A 16,329-nucleotide genomic window follows, 5' to 3' on the forward strand; every position below is an offset into this window, starting at 1 on the left:
CTACGGCCGGCACTGCGCCGACCCGAAGCCGGGAGCCAGGTGCTTCCTCCTGGTCTCCCATGCGTGTGCAGGCGCCCAAGCACTTGGGCCATCCTCTACTGCCTTCCCGGGCCACAGCAGAGAGCTGGACTAGAAGAGGAGCAAACGGGACTAGAACCCAGTGCCTGTATGGGATGCCAGTGCCGCAGGCAGAGGATTAACCAAGGGAGCCACGGCGCCAGCCCTTTTTTTTTTTTTCTTGAGATTTTTTTTTTTTTTTTTTTTTAATCTGAAAGACAGAGATACACAGAGAAAGGAGAGAGGCACAGAGAGGTCTTCCATCTATTGGTTCACTCCTCAGATGGCTGCAGTGTCCAGAGCTGGGCCAATTCAAAGCCAGGAACAACTTCTGGGTTTCCCACATGCATGCAGGGACCCAACCACTTGGGCCATCTTCCACTGCATTTCCCCAGCGAATTAGTAGAGGACAGGATCAGAAGTAGAGTAGCCAGGACTTGAACTGGCGCCCATATGGGATGCCAGCACTGCAGGCAGAGGCTTAACCTTCTAAAGCACGTTGCTAACCCCTACATTTACCTCTTGTACTTGTGTTGTGAATACTAAGAAAGCACTCCCTTTACTCTTTTTTTTTTAAGATTGTATTTTTTATAAAGGTTGTATTTTTTTATTTGAGATGTAGAATGACAGAGAGGGAGAGACAGAGAGAAAGGTCTTCCATCCACTGGTTCACTCCCCAAATGGGCACAATGGCCAGAACTGGGCTGATCTGAAGCCAGGAGCATCTTCTGGTCTCCCACATTGGTGCAGGGGCCCAACCACCTGGGCCGTCTTCTACTGCTTTCCCAGGCCATAGCAGAGAGCTGGATTTGAAGAGGAACAGCTGGGACATGAACTGGTGCCCATATGAGATGCTGGCTCTGTAGGTGGAGGCTTAGCCTACTACACCATAGCACTGACTCCCTCTCTGTAATCTTGCAGCAATTATAATATAATCATCATTACACTTTTTGTGGAATACTTGATACTTTAACATTCCATCCCTTGAAGCCACTGATAATATGCAACCCTATAATTAAATGCCTTTTGCATATATTTAAGATTTATTTATCTATTTGAAAGGCAAGGTTAGAGAAAGAGCTCTTCCATACGTTGGTTCACTCACCAAATGGTTTCAACAGCCAGGACTGAACCAAGCTGAAGCCAGGAGCCCAGAACTCTATCCATGCCTCCCACATCAGTAGCAGAGGCCCAAGTACTTAGGCCATCTTCCACTGCTTTCCCAGGCACATTAGCAGAGAGCTGGATCAAAAATGGAGCAGCCAATGGCACTTAACCAGTGATTAACTTGCTGTACCACAATGCTGGCCCCTGCCTTTTCTGTCTTAACTAAGTACTTTGCATGCATTGTATCCATAACTTTTGCAATTTGAAACTAAATTAGCATGGATTTCTTTTTTCCTTCTTTACAATTTCATGAATAGACAGTTAGTTCCTGCCTCAGCAAACAATTTTTTTTAACTTGAGAATTTTTACCTTTTCACATAAAGGAAGTACTTTATGGCTTTTCTCTGGTGACTGAATTGATAGCATCACTACTATTTTGGGACCTTTATTAATTGCAATAAAAATCACTTGAACACAGGTTGATCTAATAACCAAGGTGACTATGTAACAAGCAGGGATACACTAGAAAGGGACCTTTCAGGGGTCCACATTGTGGCGCAGTAGGTAGAGCAGCCACCTACAGCGGCAGCTTCCCATATAGGTACTGGTTCAAGTCCTGGCTGCTTCACTTCTCATCCAGCTCCTTGCAAATGTGCCTAGGGAAGCAACAGAAGATGGCTGAAGTCCTTGGGCCCCTGCACCAACATGGGAGACCCAGATGAAGCTCTGGCTCCTGGCTTCAGCCTGGCCCGGCTCTACCCAACGAGACCATCTGGGGAGTGAACCAGCAGATAAAAGATATCTCTCTCTACCTCTGCCTCTCCTTCTCTGTAACTCTTTAAAATAAATAAACAAACATCTTAAAATAAAGGGGCAGGAATCTTGTCTAAGCACTTATTCCAAGCAGAATGGAAGGAGGCAGTATGAGATTTCATCACACAGCTTAATATGGTGCACAATTTAAAACTTACGTATTATTTATTTCTGAACGTTTCCATTTAAAATGTTCAGACTATAGTTGACCATAGATAACTGAAACCATGGAAAGTGAAACTATGAATAAGGGGGAAAACTATAGTTGTTGGGGATATTGTAAAGTAGAAAATTTCTAGAGCAATTATATGACTCAAGTCTGTATATGCCCAGTGTTTCTACAGCTTGCTTTGAGCTTATTAACTTAGTCTTTGGACCCAAATGTCAGCCATGGGGCTGCAGAGCTCCCTCACCATGGGCACAGAAGGGATCTCAGGTTAACACAATATGTTTTAAGGAATGCTTTCTAGGGACAGACGTTTTGCACAGCAGCTAAGATGCCTGTGTCCCACATTGGACTACCTAGGTTCAGTTCTCAGCCCTGCTCCCTATTCAGTTCCTGCTAATGAAGACCCTGGGAGGCAGCAGCCAGAGTTCAAGTAATTAGGTTCCCACCCTCCACGTGGGAGATGTAGATTGAGTTCCTGGCTCCCAGCCTTGAACCTGGTCATTGGCAGGCATTTAGGGAATGAGCCCAGCAGATGGGAGCTCTCTGTCTCTGTTTCTCTGCCTCTCAAATAAATAAATATTTTTTTAAAGAAAATGTTTTATAAACTATAGGGCCCTTTATGTTAGTTAATAATAACAGCAATAATTCTGTTAATAATTAGCATTACTAAAATTAGCAGCTACATAGGGATTTGTCATTGTGAATGCAGTATAATAATAGCTTCTCATTTATGTACAAATGTCCAAGATAGTAATAATGATTACTCTTCTTGCTATTTCTGAAGAATGTATTTTGAAGTATAAATCAAAAATGAATGATTATTTATCATTTGTGGAAATAAACTTGCAAATGGACTTGACAGTGTAAGTAGCTACAGGAAAAGTGTAAAAGGAAATTTAATACAAAAATTAGGTGAGAAAAATGGTACTAAGTGAAGTGAGGTCACAGTCAATGGCTCTAAAGGCTGAAGTAGCCAGGAAGAGAGAACTGTTGTGCAGAAGGAGAGATCATGTGAGAGGGGAAGAGTGACAATCTGAATTAGCAATTTTAATAAAGGTTCTTTCAAAGATGTTTGTTTATTTATTTATTTGAAAGGCAGAATGAGAGGTAACTTCCATCTGCTGTTCTGCTACTCAAATGCCCACAGCAACTAGGGTTGGACCAAGCCAAAGCCAAAAGCCTAGAATTATTCAGTCTGGCTCTCCCACATCAGTGGCAGGGACACAGATGCTTGGCTGATCATCTGTCTCCAAGGCACATTAAGCAGGAAGCTCAATTGGAAGCAGAAATGGGCGTGGATCCTGGACATTCATTTATGGAATGCTTGCATCCCAAGTGGCAACTTAACCCACTGCACCACAACACCCACCCTTGAATCAGCCATTTTGTAAAGTATTCAGGATTGAGAGAATGGTCTCTAACTTTGTTTTTGGAATTTCAGGGACTGCTTGGATGGGGTTATTACTTGATAATGCTTCCATTCCGATTTACCTATTACACGATACTTGATATATTTAGGTACGTACCTCTGTATTTATGTATTAGAAGCAGTAGGGTAGACTTTGGAGCTGAAACTTAGACCAGAAAGGTTTTATACTCTTATCAGTTTTGACTTGACAATTTGTCATGAGATTATACTCTTCCTGAACTGTCTTTTAATACAGTGTAAAAATATTTTAAATTGTTCAAGCATAGTGGCAGGTGTTATAAAATGAGAGTTTTAAAATTAGTCTTGCCTGTTGTTTGCAAGAATCATTCTGCCTACATTTATTGGTCTCCTCCCTTCCCCACCATGTTTTTCACCTCTGCATCCCTAGTTAATCTCCACTGCCCTTTCCTTTCTAACCATCATTATCTCCTAGCTTCACATTCCGTAGACCTTGTAACCTAAACCACTTCTTCTGTGTCTGACTGCTCACAAGCTCAACAAATTCTCTTGCTCTGAGATTACCCACTTTGCCCTAGGTTTCAATAGTTGCACCACTCTAGATATTCCTTGTGTACATTGTACTGTGCCCTGGCAACCCCTCAGTTGCTGACACAGGAACCCTTTTTTGTATACTCCCACTTGCTTCATACCTTCACCATTCCCCTAGCTTCCTTTCTGTACCATTCAACGAGCTTTTCATTGGAAGCTGCAGAAAGTACAAGGCTAGAAAATGTGGGCTGGGGCCTGATGTCTTGGCACATCAGATTTGGGTGTTTGATGTAGAGCCACACCCAGGCTTCGTGGGATTCATCCCAGCCAACAAATGGAGCTGTATATCTGATTTGGGCCTTACATTCAGGGCAGCCTATACCTTTCTCCATTTATCCTGCTCTAGGAAACAGTCTGGAAGTCAGGATTCATCAGCTGTAGAATCAGATAACATCTTTGACCTTGGCCCCTTGGTATTTTGAGAAGCTGCCACTTAGCTCCTTTCTAACTTTTAGCCAAGTTCTTTTTTTTTTTTTTTTTTTTATTTTTTGACAGGCAGAGTGGACAGTGAGAGAGAGAGACAGAGAGAGAAAGGTCTTCCTTTGCCGTTGGTTCACCCTCCAATGGCCGCCGCTGCAGCCAGCGCACCACGCTGATCCGATGGCAGGAGCCAGGATCCAGGTGCTTTTCCTGGTCTCCCATGGGGTGCAGGGCCCAAGCACCTGGGCCATCCTCCACTGCACTCCCTGGCCACAGCAGAGAGCTGGCCTGGAAGAGGGGCAACCGGGACAGAATCCGGCGCCCCAACCGGGACTAGAACCCGGTGTGCCGGCGCCGCAAGGTGGAGGATTAGCCTATTGAGCCACGGCGCCGGCTCAGCCAAGTTCTTAATAGTCACCAGTTACCCCCTAAGTACCTTTTTCATCCCTGTTTTTTTAAGAATGAGTAGGTTAAATCCTCTAAAATCATAATGAAGACTCAGTTGACATCTATATATTTTTTAAAGTGTATTGTCCTAAATTGTGTGTGAGCAGAATATATTATAATGAAAAACAAAAAAGTTAAAGCCTTAATCCATTCATCAGCATTTGAGAATTTAGAGATAATCCCAAAACAATTTCAGAGAAAGGAGTCAAGACAACAGTGTTCTAAAAGGATTTCTATTCAGTGTCTGAGATGCACAACTTAGATTTGATATTTTTACCTTGATCTGGAATGTTTGTGTCAATGAATTTGATTTGATTGCTCAGGAGAAATTCCAAGTGAAATTGTATACATGTGGGGAATTCGTTGAGGGGGTAAGGAAGTGGCTCAAGATTTGGTAAGGAGTCATAGTTCAGTCACCTTTTCTGTGATAAAAAAATGTTCAAGTAAATGAACCTTGTTTGCTTTCCTTGGGAAAATATGCATGGCATGTGTTACTAATTTCAATGCAGCTGTTTCCTTCAAGCAACTTGTTTAATGTTATGTAGCACATCGGCCTCTGCCCTGTTGTCTTCTCTAGAAACCCAAAAGATAGATAAAAGGTGCAATATAAATAACACGGGTACTTCCAAAAATTCATAGCAAATGTGTTTTATGAAAAAACTATGCTTGACTTTTAAAATTGTGCCAAAATAAACTTAATCTTTTAATTCCATTTTCCCACAAACTTTCTGAAGTTCCCTCATAATAGGATGAGCTCTCTTTAGAAACAGATGTGTGGTGCCACAGATCCCTAACTTGATAATAGCTACCAGTACTCCATATCTACCAGTGTGTTGTGGCTCAGTTTTATAACTTCCTTCGTGGATGCCATCAACCATAAGTCATCAAGCAAAGTGGACTTTTGCTTTGAAGAGCATAAACCATGATTCTAAGGCCGGTCAGATTAGAAGTCCTGATCAGTAAATTGAGTAGTGTGGGACTGTTCGCTAAAAGTTTAAAATCCCAGAACAGAAGAGAGAGGGAGAGGCTAGTAGGACAAACGGAAGGAGATCTATGTCACGGAGCAGCCGTGTTGGGTAGAACTTCCTGTGATGATGGAATCGTTCTCTGTCTGCACTACTCTTGATGGAGGCTGCAGACCACACATGACTGTTGTGGACTTGAAGTGTGGCGAGTATGGCTAAGGAACTAGAGGTTTTTATTTTATTCAATTAAATTTAGAGGAGCCACACATGACTAGTGGCTGTGGTACTAATTCGTTGTAGACAGTCTGGATGTGTACCCTGGCCCATGATCTTTTTGGATACCGTGTCTTTTTTTCCCAACCCTTCTAGCCCGAATTTTTTTTTCCCCTGCAAAAAGCACTCTGGATTTGTTTAGACCAGTGCTGGAATGTGTATTCGTAGTAGTTTGCTTTCTTCTTGAATAGGCAGTGGAACAACACTGGCTATTTTGCGGCTTTTGAGCCTTACTCTGCCCTCAGCTTGGTGGTCCACTCACAGACCATTTCCCTCCCTTGTTGCCATGCCTCTGGTTCTGTTATAGGAATCGGTACGGACTGGCCCACTCCAAATGCACCTCAGTAAGCTGGATTCATGTAATATTTATTCCTTCCTCCCCAGGTTTGCTCTTCGTTTTATACGGCCTGACCCTCGCAGCCGGGTCACTGACCCCGTTGGGGACATTGTTTCATTTATGCACTCTTTTGAAGAGAAATATGGGAGGGCACACCCTGTCTTCTACCAGGGAACGTACAGCCAGGTCAGTGCCACAAACAATACAGATGCCAACTTTCCAATATGATTCTGTCCTCAAAGGAGAGCATAGCCCAGCACTGATCATGTCATTCTTCTACTCAGAAACCTTAACTAGCTCTTTACTGTTTGTAGAAAGAAAAAAAAAAAAGACCAAACCTTCCAGCTGGGCCCTCCTTGATCTATCTAATCCCAACCTTCTTTTGAGGTCATTTCTGTGTGACTTGTTTCCCCGGACCCTGGGTTCCCTGATCGTGTCCCGTTACTGTCCTCCCTCTGTGCCATGGCTGTTGCTGTGCCCACTACTGGAATGCCTTCCTCACCTTTTGGCTAATTGGAGTCTTACCCATCCTTCAACAAGCTCAAGTCACTCCCCTCTTAGGACCATTCCTGATTGTTGTACACTATCCTGTCCTACCTTGCGATCTAAAATATTAATCATTCCTTTTGTTCTTCATGGCTTTTTCTTAATTTACAGCAATTTCACATTCTTATATTACAGTTATTTATGTTAGTGTCTTGCCTCTTTTATTAGACTGTAAGCCCCTTTAAAGAGGAAGGTTAAATCTTCTTTAATCCCCCATAGAATTGGCTAAGGCCATAGACTGTAGATTCAAGGTGGCACATGTCATTCAACGCAAGCCATACAGACCTTTGCCACCTTTCTGAGGGGGGGGAATTGTAGTCCCGTGCATGTTAGGCATATTTCTTATTTACCAGATGAGAGTAGAGAACTAATAACACTGAGTGTAGGCAATAGGGTGGTTGATTTTGCAGCCTCCAGGACTTATGACTCTGGAGAGTGAGGAAAAATGCTTACTCTTTCTTCTTGCTTGAATTTTTTCCCACATCTGCTTTCCTCTAACAGTTTCCTCATTGGCTGCTGCCACCGCACTCCATAAACATGACGCACCTCCCGTGTGCCAGGCACTGCTCCACATTAGAGTTCTAAACAAGTGGAGTAAGACGAGCACCTGGAATGTGCCCTCTGTACATGTGCAGCCCTGAGGGTGGACCAGCATTGGCCACTCAGGGAATCTTCAAGTGCAATGAGCTCAGGAGAATGCACATGTGAAAGTATACGCAGGTGTCTTAGGACACTGGCCTTGTCTTTGAAAAATCTTGTAAATCCCGTGCTCTTTAGGATGCTCGTGAGTCCCACAGTCCCTCGTCCACGCTAATATACGGCCTGAAGCCAGGCTCGTCTTCGCAGTTATGTTTACTTATAATGATATTACAGCTGTGAAGTATAAAGTTCTCACCTCGTTTTCACATGCTCAGATGCTCTTGTTGTATTCATTTAGACTGTGGAAACCTCTATTGCTGAGAACCTGTATTTGTCATCCTGTCTGCTCTGATGTGCCTGGTACAATTTAAATCCTAACATCACTAAAACCTCTTCATTAAAGCTTGTTAGCATAGCCTTTGTATAGTGAGAGAAATGCCAAGGGTGTGAAAGTAGGAGCCCAGGGAATTTCTAGTTTCTTGCTTGCCTTTTTTCCTTACTTCTCCTTTTTTTTTTTTTTTTTTTTTTTTTGGTTCCTAAATCTATGGCTGTATCCATTAGGACCCTTAGGCTAACTGAATGCCCCAGGCATGATCTTCATTGTAAGCAGTGCCCTTCTGTTTCTCACAGGCGCTTAATGATGCCAAGCGGGAGCTTCGCTTTCTTTTGGTTTATCTTCATGGAGATGATCACCAGGACTCTGATGAGTTCTGTCGGTGAGTGAGCTGATCTTTTTCTCTCTTCTCACCTCCTCCACTGACAGTTTGCAGTCAGAAGTTGTTCTCATATTCTTTTCCTCTCTTGCCACAGCAACACACTCTGTGCCCCTGAAGTTATTTCCCTCATAAATACGAGAATGCTCTTCTGGGCATGCTCTACAAACAAACCTGAGGGATACAGGGGTAAGTTGTGTTTCTTTTGCCTCATTGAAATTGTTTTTCTATTTAGAGTTAACCGTGTCAGAGCTGTTTTTATTTTAAAATACACTCAGTCCAGGCCAGCAGCTGACCTTTAATGAGTTTGGTTGTTGTTGTTGCCTTTAATCTTAATGAGCTTTTTACTAAAAAGTATATTCTCTTCATTAGCAATTTTAAAGTATTTATTTCTTTATTTCCATCGACTTGAAAAGCAGAGTGACAGAAACAGAGAGAGATATTCCACCTGCTGGTTCACTCTTCAAATGCCTGCAAACATCCAGGCTGAAGCCAGGAGCCCAGAACTCCATCTGGGTATATCCCACACGAGTGACAGTGGCCCAAATACTAGAGCTGTCATTCACCACCTCCTAGGATGGTAACCAAGGTTGGCAAGAAGCTGAATCACCAAGAATCTGCATTTGAATGTGGAATGTAGATGTTTCATTGCAGTTTAACCCACTGTGCTTGCTTCACTGCTGACTCCCTTAGCAATTTTACTAGTGCTGCTTACACAGTGAGGTAGTTTTTTGAGTACCCTGAGTGCTGATACTGATTCAGAAAGTTCAGTTCTTTGTTGACAACAGCTCTTAACTGAAAATAAGTATTTTAAAAGTTGGTGGAGGATATGAAGGCACCCACTAAAGATAAGCACAGTCATCTGCAGCTACTTCTGTCAAGCTTCCTTTGGATGTACAGAAGCATGTCAGACACTGCAGCAGATCTTGAAAACCAAAGATGGAACAGATGTCTTCCCTGCCTCCTGGAATCTGAGTCTGTACTCCTAATTTAAAAAATAAATAAATACCTGACTAGCTCCTGCAACATGTGTTTTACCCTTGTAATATGGCTTTGTCAGGGTACGGTAGTGACTAGAGGAGGTTAAAGGTATTTTTCATAGAAGTTTATAAAAAGCTTTCACATCATAAGGAAAACAGATAAAATTCCATTATCTAAATTTTGGAGTATTTGGAGACCAACCTTTTTAATCTTTTGGTGCAAAACTAACTATTTTAAGGGTTAGAAAAAGATACACGAGTTTAAGGAAGGAGTTAGGCAAGAGGAAGAGAAGACAGAGAGATGGTGGGGGGATCATCACCAGTAGCATCAGCCTGAAACTTGCAGCAAGGTTCATCCTAGATCCTTTTCCTGCCATCAGGCAGACACCATCTTCGAACCCTGCAGCCTTCTCCAGCATCATCACAACAGCCACACCTCCCACTAGTAAAGCTTGTGTTATTCTAATCAAGCCTCTAGATTTAGGGATACAGGTATTTAACAAGAAGCAAAGATGAAGAAACTAGAACCAAAAAAAGCAGAGTATAAGTGGCACTTCCCTTCTTTCTAAAGCAGAATTAAAGCAGTTCTCTCTTACTCATTGTGGAAAGTCTAAGATTGATCAAGATTAAGTCTAAGATTAAGGTTGATCTAAGATTTCATCCCTAAGACCTGCCCTTGATCTCTTGGGTCTTTCTGTCAGTCTCACAGGCTTTACGAGAGAACACCTATCCATTCCTGGCCATGATTATGCTGAAGGACCGAAGGATGACTGTGGTGGGACGCCTAGAAGGCCTCATTCAACCAGATGACCTGATTAACCAACTGACATTTATTATGGATGCGAACCAGACTTACCTGGTGTCAGAACGCCTAGAAAGGTAGAAGGAAGAGGCCAGTTACAAGTTTGGAAGACTTATCTGGGGCTCTAAAAATCCTGCCTTTTTCCTTGTCTTAAGCAACTTTAAAATCCTTGCCCATTTCATGTCAGAATGTTTACTTTAGTGTCAGAATGTTTACAAACTTTGACCTCAGTCACTCTGTATCGGATCATCTGTGACCATCACAGATGTGAATCACATGGTTTTAATTCCTTCCCCCATTAGGTTATGTACATTAAATTACAGAAAACTTGTAAAACTCTGTAAAGCACAAAGAAAATATTAAAAACCACTCATGATCCTAGTACTACTTTTTTTTTTTTTTTTTTTTTTTTTGACAGGCAGAGTGGACAGTGAGAGAGAGAGAGAGACAGAGAGAAAGGTCTTCCTTTGCCGTTGGTTCACCCTCCAATGGCCGCCGCGGCCAGCGCGCTGCGGCTGGCGCACCGCGCTGATCCGATGGCAGGAGCCAGGAGCCAGGTGCTTTTCCTGGTCTTCCACGGGGTGCAGGGCCCAAGCACCTGGGCCATCCTCCACTGCACTCCCTGGCCACAGCAGAGGGCTGGCCTGGAAGAGGGGCAACCGGGACAGAATCCGGCGCCCCGACCGGGACTAGAACCCGGTGTGCCGGCGCCGCTAGGCGGAGGATTAGCCTAGTGAGCCGCGGCGCCGGCCCTAGTACTACTTTTAATACTCTGATATCTTCTTTTAACTTGATAGACATACACATATCTTTATATACATACTCATATACATACTTTGATGGTGTTAAGGTCTCTTAGACCCTCACAACACAGATCACTTCTGACACCAGATCTTGGGCAGGGGGGGTTCTCTCTCTCTCTCTCTCTCTCACTCTCACTCTCACTCTCTCTCTCTCTCTCTCTCACACACACACACACACACACACACACACAATCAGTTCTGATGTTTCTTGGATATAGTGTCAGATCCCACCAGCAGAGGGCTCAGTCCTCAAGACCACATCACCACTCATTGTAGATGCCATTGCAAGCCCTGAGTTGTTTAACCTGTGCTTCTGACCGACTGACTATGACTCAGGTTTCCCATACTCCCTTTCCTTGGGTTCAGTTAATTTTTTTTTTTTTTTTTTTTTTTTTTTTTTTGACAGGCAGAGTGGACAGTGAGAGAGAGAGACAGAGAGAAAGGTCTTCCTTTTGCCGTTGGTTCACCCTCCAATGGCCGCCGCGGCCGGCGCGCTGCGGCCGGCGCACTGCGCTGATCCGATGGCAGGAGCCAGGAGCCAGGTGCTTTTCCTGGTCTCCCATGGGGTGCAGGACCCAAGCACCTGGGCCATCCTCCACTGCACTCCCTGGCCACAGCAGAGGGCTGGCCTGGAAGAGGGGCAACCGGGACAGAATCCGGCGCCCCGACCGGGACTAGAACCCGGTGTGCCGGCGCCGCTAGGCGGAGGATTAGCCTAGTGAGCCGCGGCGCCGGCCGGGTTCAGTTAATTTGTAAGAGCAGCTGACAGACTCAAGGAAGCAGTTAGGTGTACTGGTGTATTAGAAACGATATGACGAAGGAGAGGGAGGAAGAGTTGCATGGAGAAGGTGTGTGGGAAGAGGGGGGGAGCTTCCATGCCCTCTCCAGATGCACCACCCATCAGGACCCTCCATGTGTTTGTTTCTCTGAAAGCTCTACAGACCCAGTCTTTCTTTGTAGGGTGTTTGTGGAGATGTCATTGCATAAACAGGATAGAAGGATAGATGGCCGTTTAGAAATGTAATTGGACAAAAGGGGGTCTGAGTGGTGAAACTCAGCAAGGCCTATCTGTCCAGATTCTTCTTGGCCTGTCTGTGCAGCACTCCTTCCTCCCAGGTTGAGGGCAGAATCTCTGCTGATAGGGATCTTATGATCTCCTGTCATGGGTAGAGAACTATGAGCAGCTCCCAGACGGAAAGGCAAGGGAAGATGAGAGTTTCTGTGACCCACCTGGAAAAAAAAATTGTAGTTTTTGTGGTTTGCTTCAGAAGTAGAAGCTATGAGCCGGGAACCATGGGCAAAACACACATATATATCACAGTGTCACAAATGCACTTTTTTTAATGTTATAAAGTTAGGACAATACTATCTTCTAAACTGTTTTCATACAATAGTATAGCACAGCATTTTCTCTCATCACTAAAATTCTATTTTACCACATTTTCTCATTACATAGCACTCCATTAGCTAAATACACCATAATGTAACCAGGCCACTCTTGTTGGAATTCTAGATAGTTTTCAGATTTTTTTACTAATATAAATAGCGTGCATAGATAGAATTTCTTAACAATTCATGATGATTCCCTCAGGATAAAATTTAAATTCCTAGAAGTGCAGTTTTTGGGTCAGAAAGTATGGTTTAAGTTTTATGACTTATAATGCTAAAACACCATCAAGAAACTCCCACCTAACTTTTTATATGGAATTTTTAGTAGCATTGTAAAATACCTGTTTTACAAAAATGACTGTTTTACAAAATGACTTAAAAATGCTATAAATACTGTATGATTTTAACCATGTGAAACTATATAAGAGCGGACACTTTCTGGAGTGTTACTATAGAACATTTCTAAGTATTAATTGAAGTGTAGATTTAAGATCTGTATATTTCAGTGCATATAAGTTTTATCTCAATTTTTAAAGTAATTTTAAAATATACTTTCATTGAGGGGCTGGTGTTGTAGTGTGGCTGGTTACACTGCTGCTTGTGATGCAGGCATCCCATATCTGAATGCTGGTTTGAGTCCTAGCTGCTTCACTCTCAGTCCATCTTCCTGCTAATGCGTCTGGGAAGGCAGGTGTCAGGGCCCTTGCCATCACGTGGGAGACCTGATGATCTAGTCCATCTAGCTTCAGCCTATTCCAGCTCTAGCTGTTGTGACCATTTGGGGAGTAAACCAGCAGATGGAACATCCATCTCTCTCTCTCTCTCTCTCTCTTTCTCTCTGTCTGCCTTTCAGATAAACACATAAATAAATAAAGGTTTGTTTTATTTTGTTTTGTTCTGTTTTGATAATTTGAGAAAGAGAAAGTACACTGGTTCACTCTCCAAATGCCTACAATGCCAGGACTGAGCTAATACAAAGCTGGGAATACAATCCGGGTCTCCCACTTGCATGATAGCAGCCCCACTGAGCCTACTGCTTCCCAGTTCTGCATTAGCAGGAAGCTAGAGTGAGGAGCCAGAACCAGGTATCAGACTTGGGCACCCCTCCAGGAAGTGGGCAGAAGGCGAAGACACCCATGTACACAGGTGTCTTAACCACTAGAATGAATATTAATTAACTGAACCCCATTAATTTTATTTTTTAAAAGATTTATTTATTTTGAAAGAGTTACATAGAGAAGGAGAGAGGCAGAGAGAGAGAGAGAGAGGTCTTCCATCCATTGGTTCACTCCCCAAGTGGCTGCAACGGCTAGAGCTGCGCCATTCCAAAGCCAGGAGATAGGAGCTTCCTCCAGGTCTCCCACACAGATGCAGGGGCCCAAGGACTTGGGCCATCTATTACTGTTTTCCCAGGCCATAGCAGAGAGCAAGATCGAAAGAGGAGCAGCTGGAACTTGAACCGGCACCCGTATGGGATGCTGGCACTGCAGACAGGATTAACCTACTGCGCCATGGCGCCAGCTGCACCCCATTAATTTTTTTTTTTTTTTTTTTTGACAGGCAGAGTGGACAGTGAGAGAGAGAGAGAGACAGAGAGAAAGGTCTTCCTTTGCCGTTGGTTCACCCTCCAATGGCCGCCGCGGCCGGCGCGCTGCGGCCAGCGCACCGCGCTGATCCAATGGCAGGAGCCAGGAGCCAGGTGCTTTTCCTGGTCTCCCATGGGGTGCAGGGCCCAAGCACCTGGGCCATCCTCCACTGCACTCCCTGGCCACAGCAGAGAGCTGGCCTGGAAGAGGGGCAACCGGGACAGAATCCGGCGCCCCAACCGGGACTAGAACCCAGTGTGCTGGCGCCGCTAGGCGGAGGATTAGCCTAGTGAGCCGCGGCGCCGGCCCGTACCCCATTAATTTTTAAAGAAAATGTAAAACAGGAATGGTTATTCAACTACTTGAATCAGCTAAACGTTGTTCTTGGTAAGAAAAAACTTTATAGGAAAAAAAAAATAGGAAGTACACCAAAATATTAATGGTATTTTATCTTTGATTAATGAAACATCTTTTTTTTACATTTTACAAATCTGGGCGTATAGGGTTTGGATTTTGTGAAAGCAACATATACAAAAAGCGGAACGCAGTAGGCTATTTACCTGTAGAATAGGATATTGTTGATCATATGGTAACAATAATACTGTATTCATATAAAAGGTAAAAGAGGAAAGGAAGAGTTGTCCCTCCCCCCTTTCTCTTTTTTGACAAATTAAACAGAGGAGAGTTGACTCAGATTCTGCCAAGCTCTGAGTTTGGAATCTCATATGGTGTCAATCTTCTACTCAGCTTCAGTATGAGGAAACGTAGAGCTTTTTGAGAGTGCTGTTTTCCTTTTATGCTTTGATCTGTCCACAGGGAAGAAAGAAACCAGACCCAGGTGCTAAGACAACAGCAGGATGAGGCCTACTTGGCCTCTCTCAGGGCTGACCAAGAGAAAGAAAGAAAGAAAAGGGAGGAACGAGAGAGGAAGCGACAAAAAGAAGAAGAGGTGCAGCAGCAAAAGCTGGCAGAGGAGAGACGGCGGCAGGTACCCTGTGTCTTTGCTTCCTGTCATCCCCAGACTGCCAAGACTTTGCCATCCTAGTCTTTTCATAGCTGTGGAAGTAAGAAGCTGGAAGAGGTTGGAGTTGTGGGTCATTACATTTTCCTTGACATTCACGTATTCATTCCTAGTACCAGTGTTGGCTGGCATGGCATTTTGTTCATGATCTTGTTTCATTGTGCAAGCCCACTTGCTTAAAGCCAGTGTCTTTGAACTATTCTTTTTCCTCAGATAGTTAAATAGGTAAATATATAGTCAACAAATAATAGACGTGATGCCACAGTACTCTGAATTAGTTCTTTCCTGACTTGCCAAGTGGTCTTTTCTGTGGTAATCGGTCATTTTTCCTTTGACTGCACTATGAACCCAGGTGATCATTGTATTTCTTGTTTCCTCTTTCTCACTCTGTGTCTATAGAATTTACAAGAGGAAAAGGAAAGGAAGTTGGAGTGCCTTCCTCCTGAGCCTTCTCCAGATGACCCTGAAAGTGTCAAGATCATTTTCAAATTACCCAATGATTCTCGAGTAGAGAGACGATTCCACTTTTCACAGTCTCTAACGGTAAGGACCACCTAAGCTATGTGAAGTGTGTGTGTGTGTGTGTGTGTGTGTGTGTGTGTGTGTGTCTGAGCAGTTGATTTGGGAAGCTTTCGTGGATTCTTGAGAGGATTGTAGGTGATGTGTGCTGCTTTGAAAAACAGAAGGGGGCAGGATTGAACCAGCTGATGGAAGTTCTGTCTCTTTCTCTGCATTTCAAATGAATGAATGAATGAATAAAATGGAAAAAAAAAGGTTTTGTAACTTGTCCAGTGTTCTCCAGTGAAATGAGAACTAATTCACATATATATATGAGAGATTGATATATATTGATATCATATATATATATAGAATATTTAGAGAGATAGATCTTCCATCTGCTGGTTGGTTCGCTCCCCAGATGGCCACAACAGCTCGCTGGGTCAGGCCAAAGCCAGGAGTCAGGCGCTTCACCTGGGCCTCCCACGTGAGTGCAGAGGCCCATGCATTTGGGCCACCTTCTGTTGCTTTCTCAAGCACACTAGCAGGGAGCTGGATGGGAAGTGAAGCAGCCGGGACTCGAACCGGCGCCAGAATGAGATGCCGATGCTGCAGGTAGAAGCTTAATCTGCTACCCCACAGCACCAGCTCCCACACAGTTTTTTTTTTTTTTATGATGCACATACACAGTTTTTTTTTTATGATGCACATTTTCCCTGAGCTTTTTGAGTACCCCTCATATGCATGGATTTTAAAACTATTTGAAAGAAAATAATTTTTTAAAAG

The 16,329-nt window shown here is 43.6% G+C and overlaps 1 protein-coding gene across 7 annotated transcripts in view; it reads left to right on the plus strand.

The window, feature by feature from the left end:
* The window catches only part of FAF2 (Fas associated factor family member 2), a 73,526-nt gene that overhangs the window by 49,505 nt on the left and 7,692 nt on the right, over positions 1 to 16,329 (plus strand). For 5 of the 7 annotated variants that reach the window (XR_016235575.1, XM_002710411.6, XM_008255444.5 and 2 more), the window contains 7 exons: positions 3,588 to 3,664; positions 6,614 to 6,752; positions 8,382 to 8,467; positions 8,562 to 8,653; positions 10,146 to 10,323; positions 14,841 to 15,012; positions 15,445 to 15,588. Coding sequence is in view for 6 of the 7 variants with exons in the window: in XM_002710411.6 (XP_002710457.1) it covers positions 3,588 to 3,664; positions 6,614 to 6,752; positions 8,382 to 8,467; positions 8,562 to 8,653; positions 10,146 to 10,323; positions 14,841 to 15,012; positions 15,445 to 15,588 (888 nt within the window). In the remaining variant the exon portion in view is untranslated. The remainder of the gene's footprint in view (positions 1 to 3,587; positions 3,665 to 6,613; positions 6,753 to 8,381; positions 8,468 to 8,561; positions 8,654 to 10,145; positions 10,324 to 14,840; positions 15,013 to 15,444; positions 15,589 to 16,329) is intronic. The other 2 variants (XM_070076428.2, XM_089335096.1) reach the window with 1 other exon arrangement.

The sequence above is a fragment of the Oryctolagus cuniculus genome, chromosome 6, assembly GCF_051225735.1.
Source record: "Oryctolagus cuniculus isolate XC-2025 breed Fujian yellow rabbit chromosome 6, ASM5122573v1, whole genome shotgun sequence".
Taxonomy (NCBI): Eukaryota; Metazoa; Chordata; class Mammalia; order Lagomorpha; family Leporidae; genus Oryctolagus; species Oryctolagus cuniculus.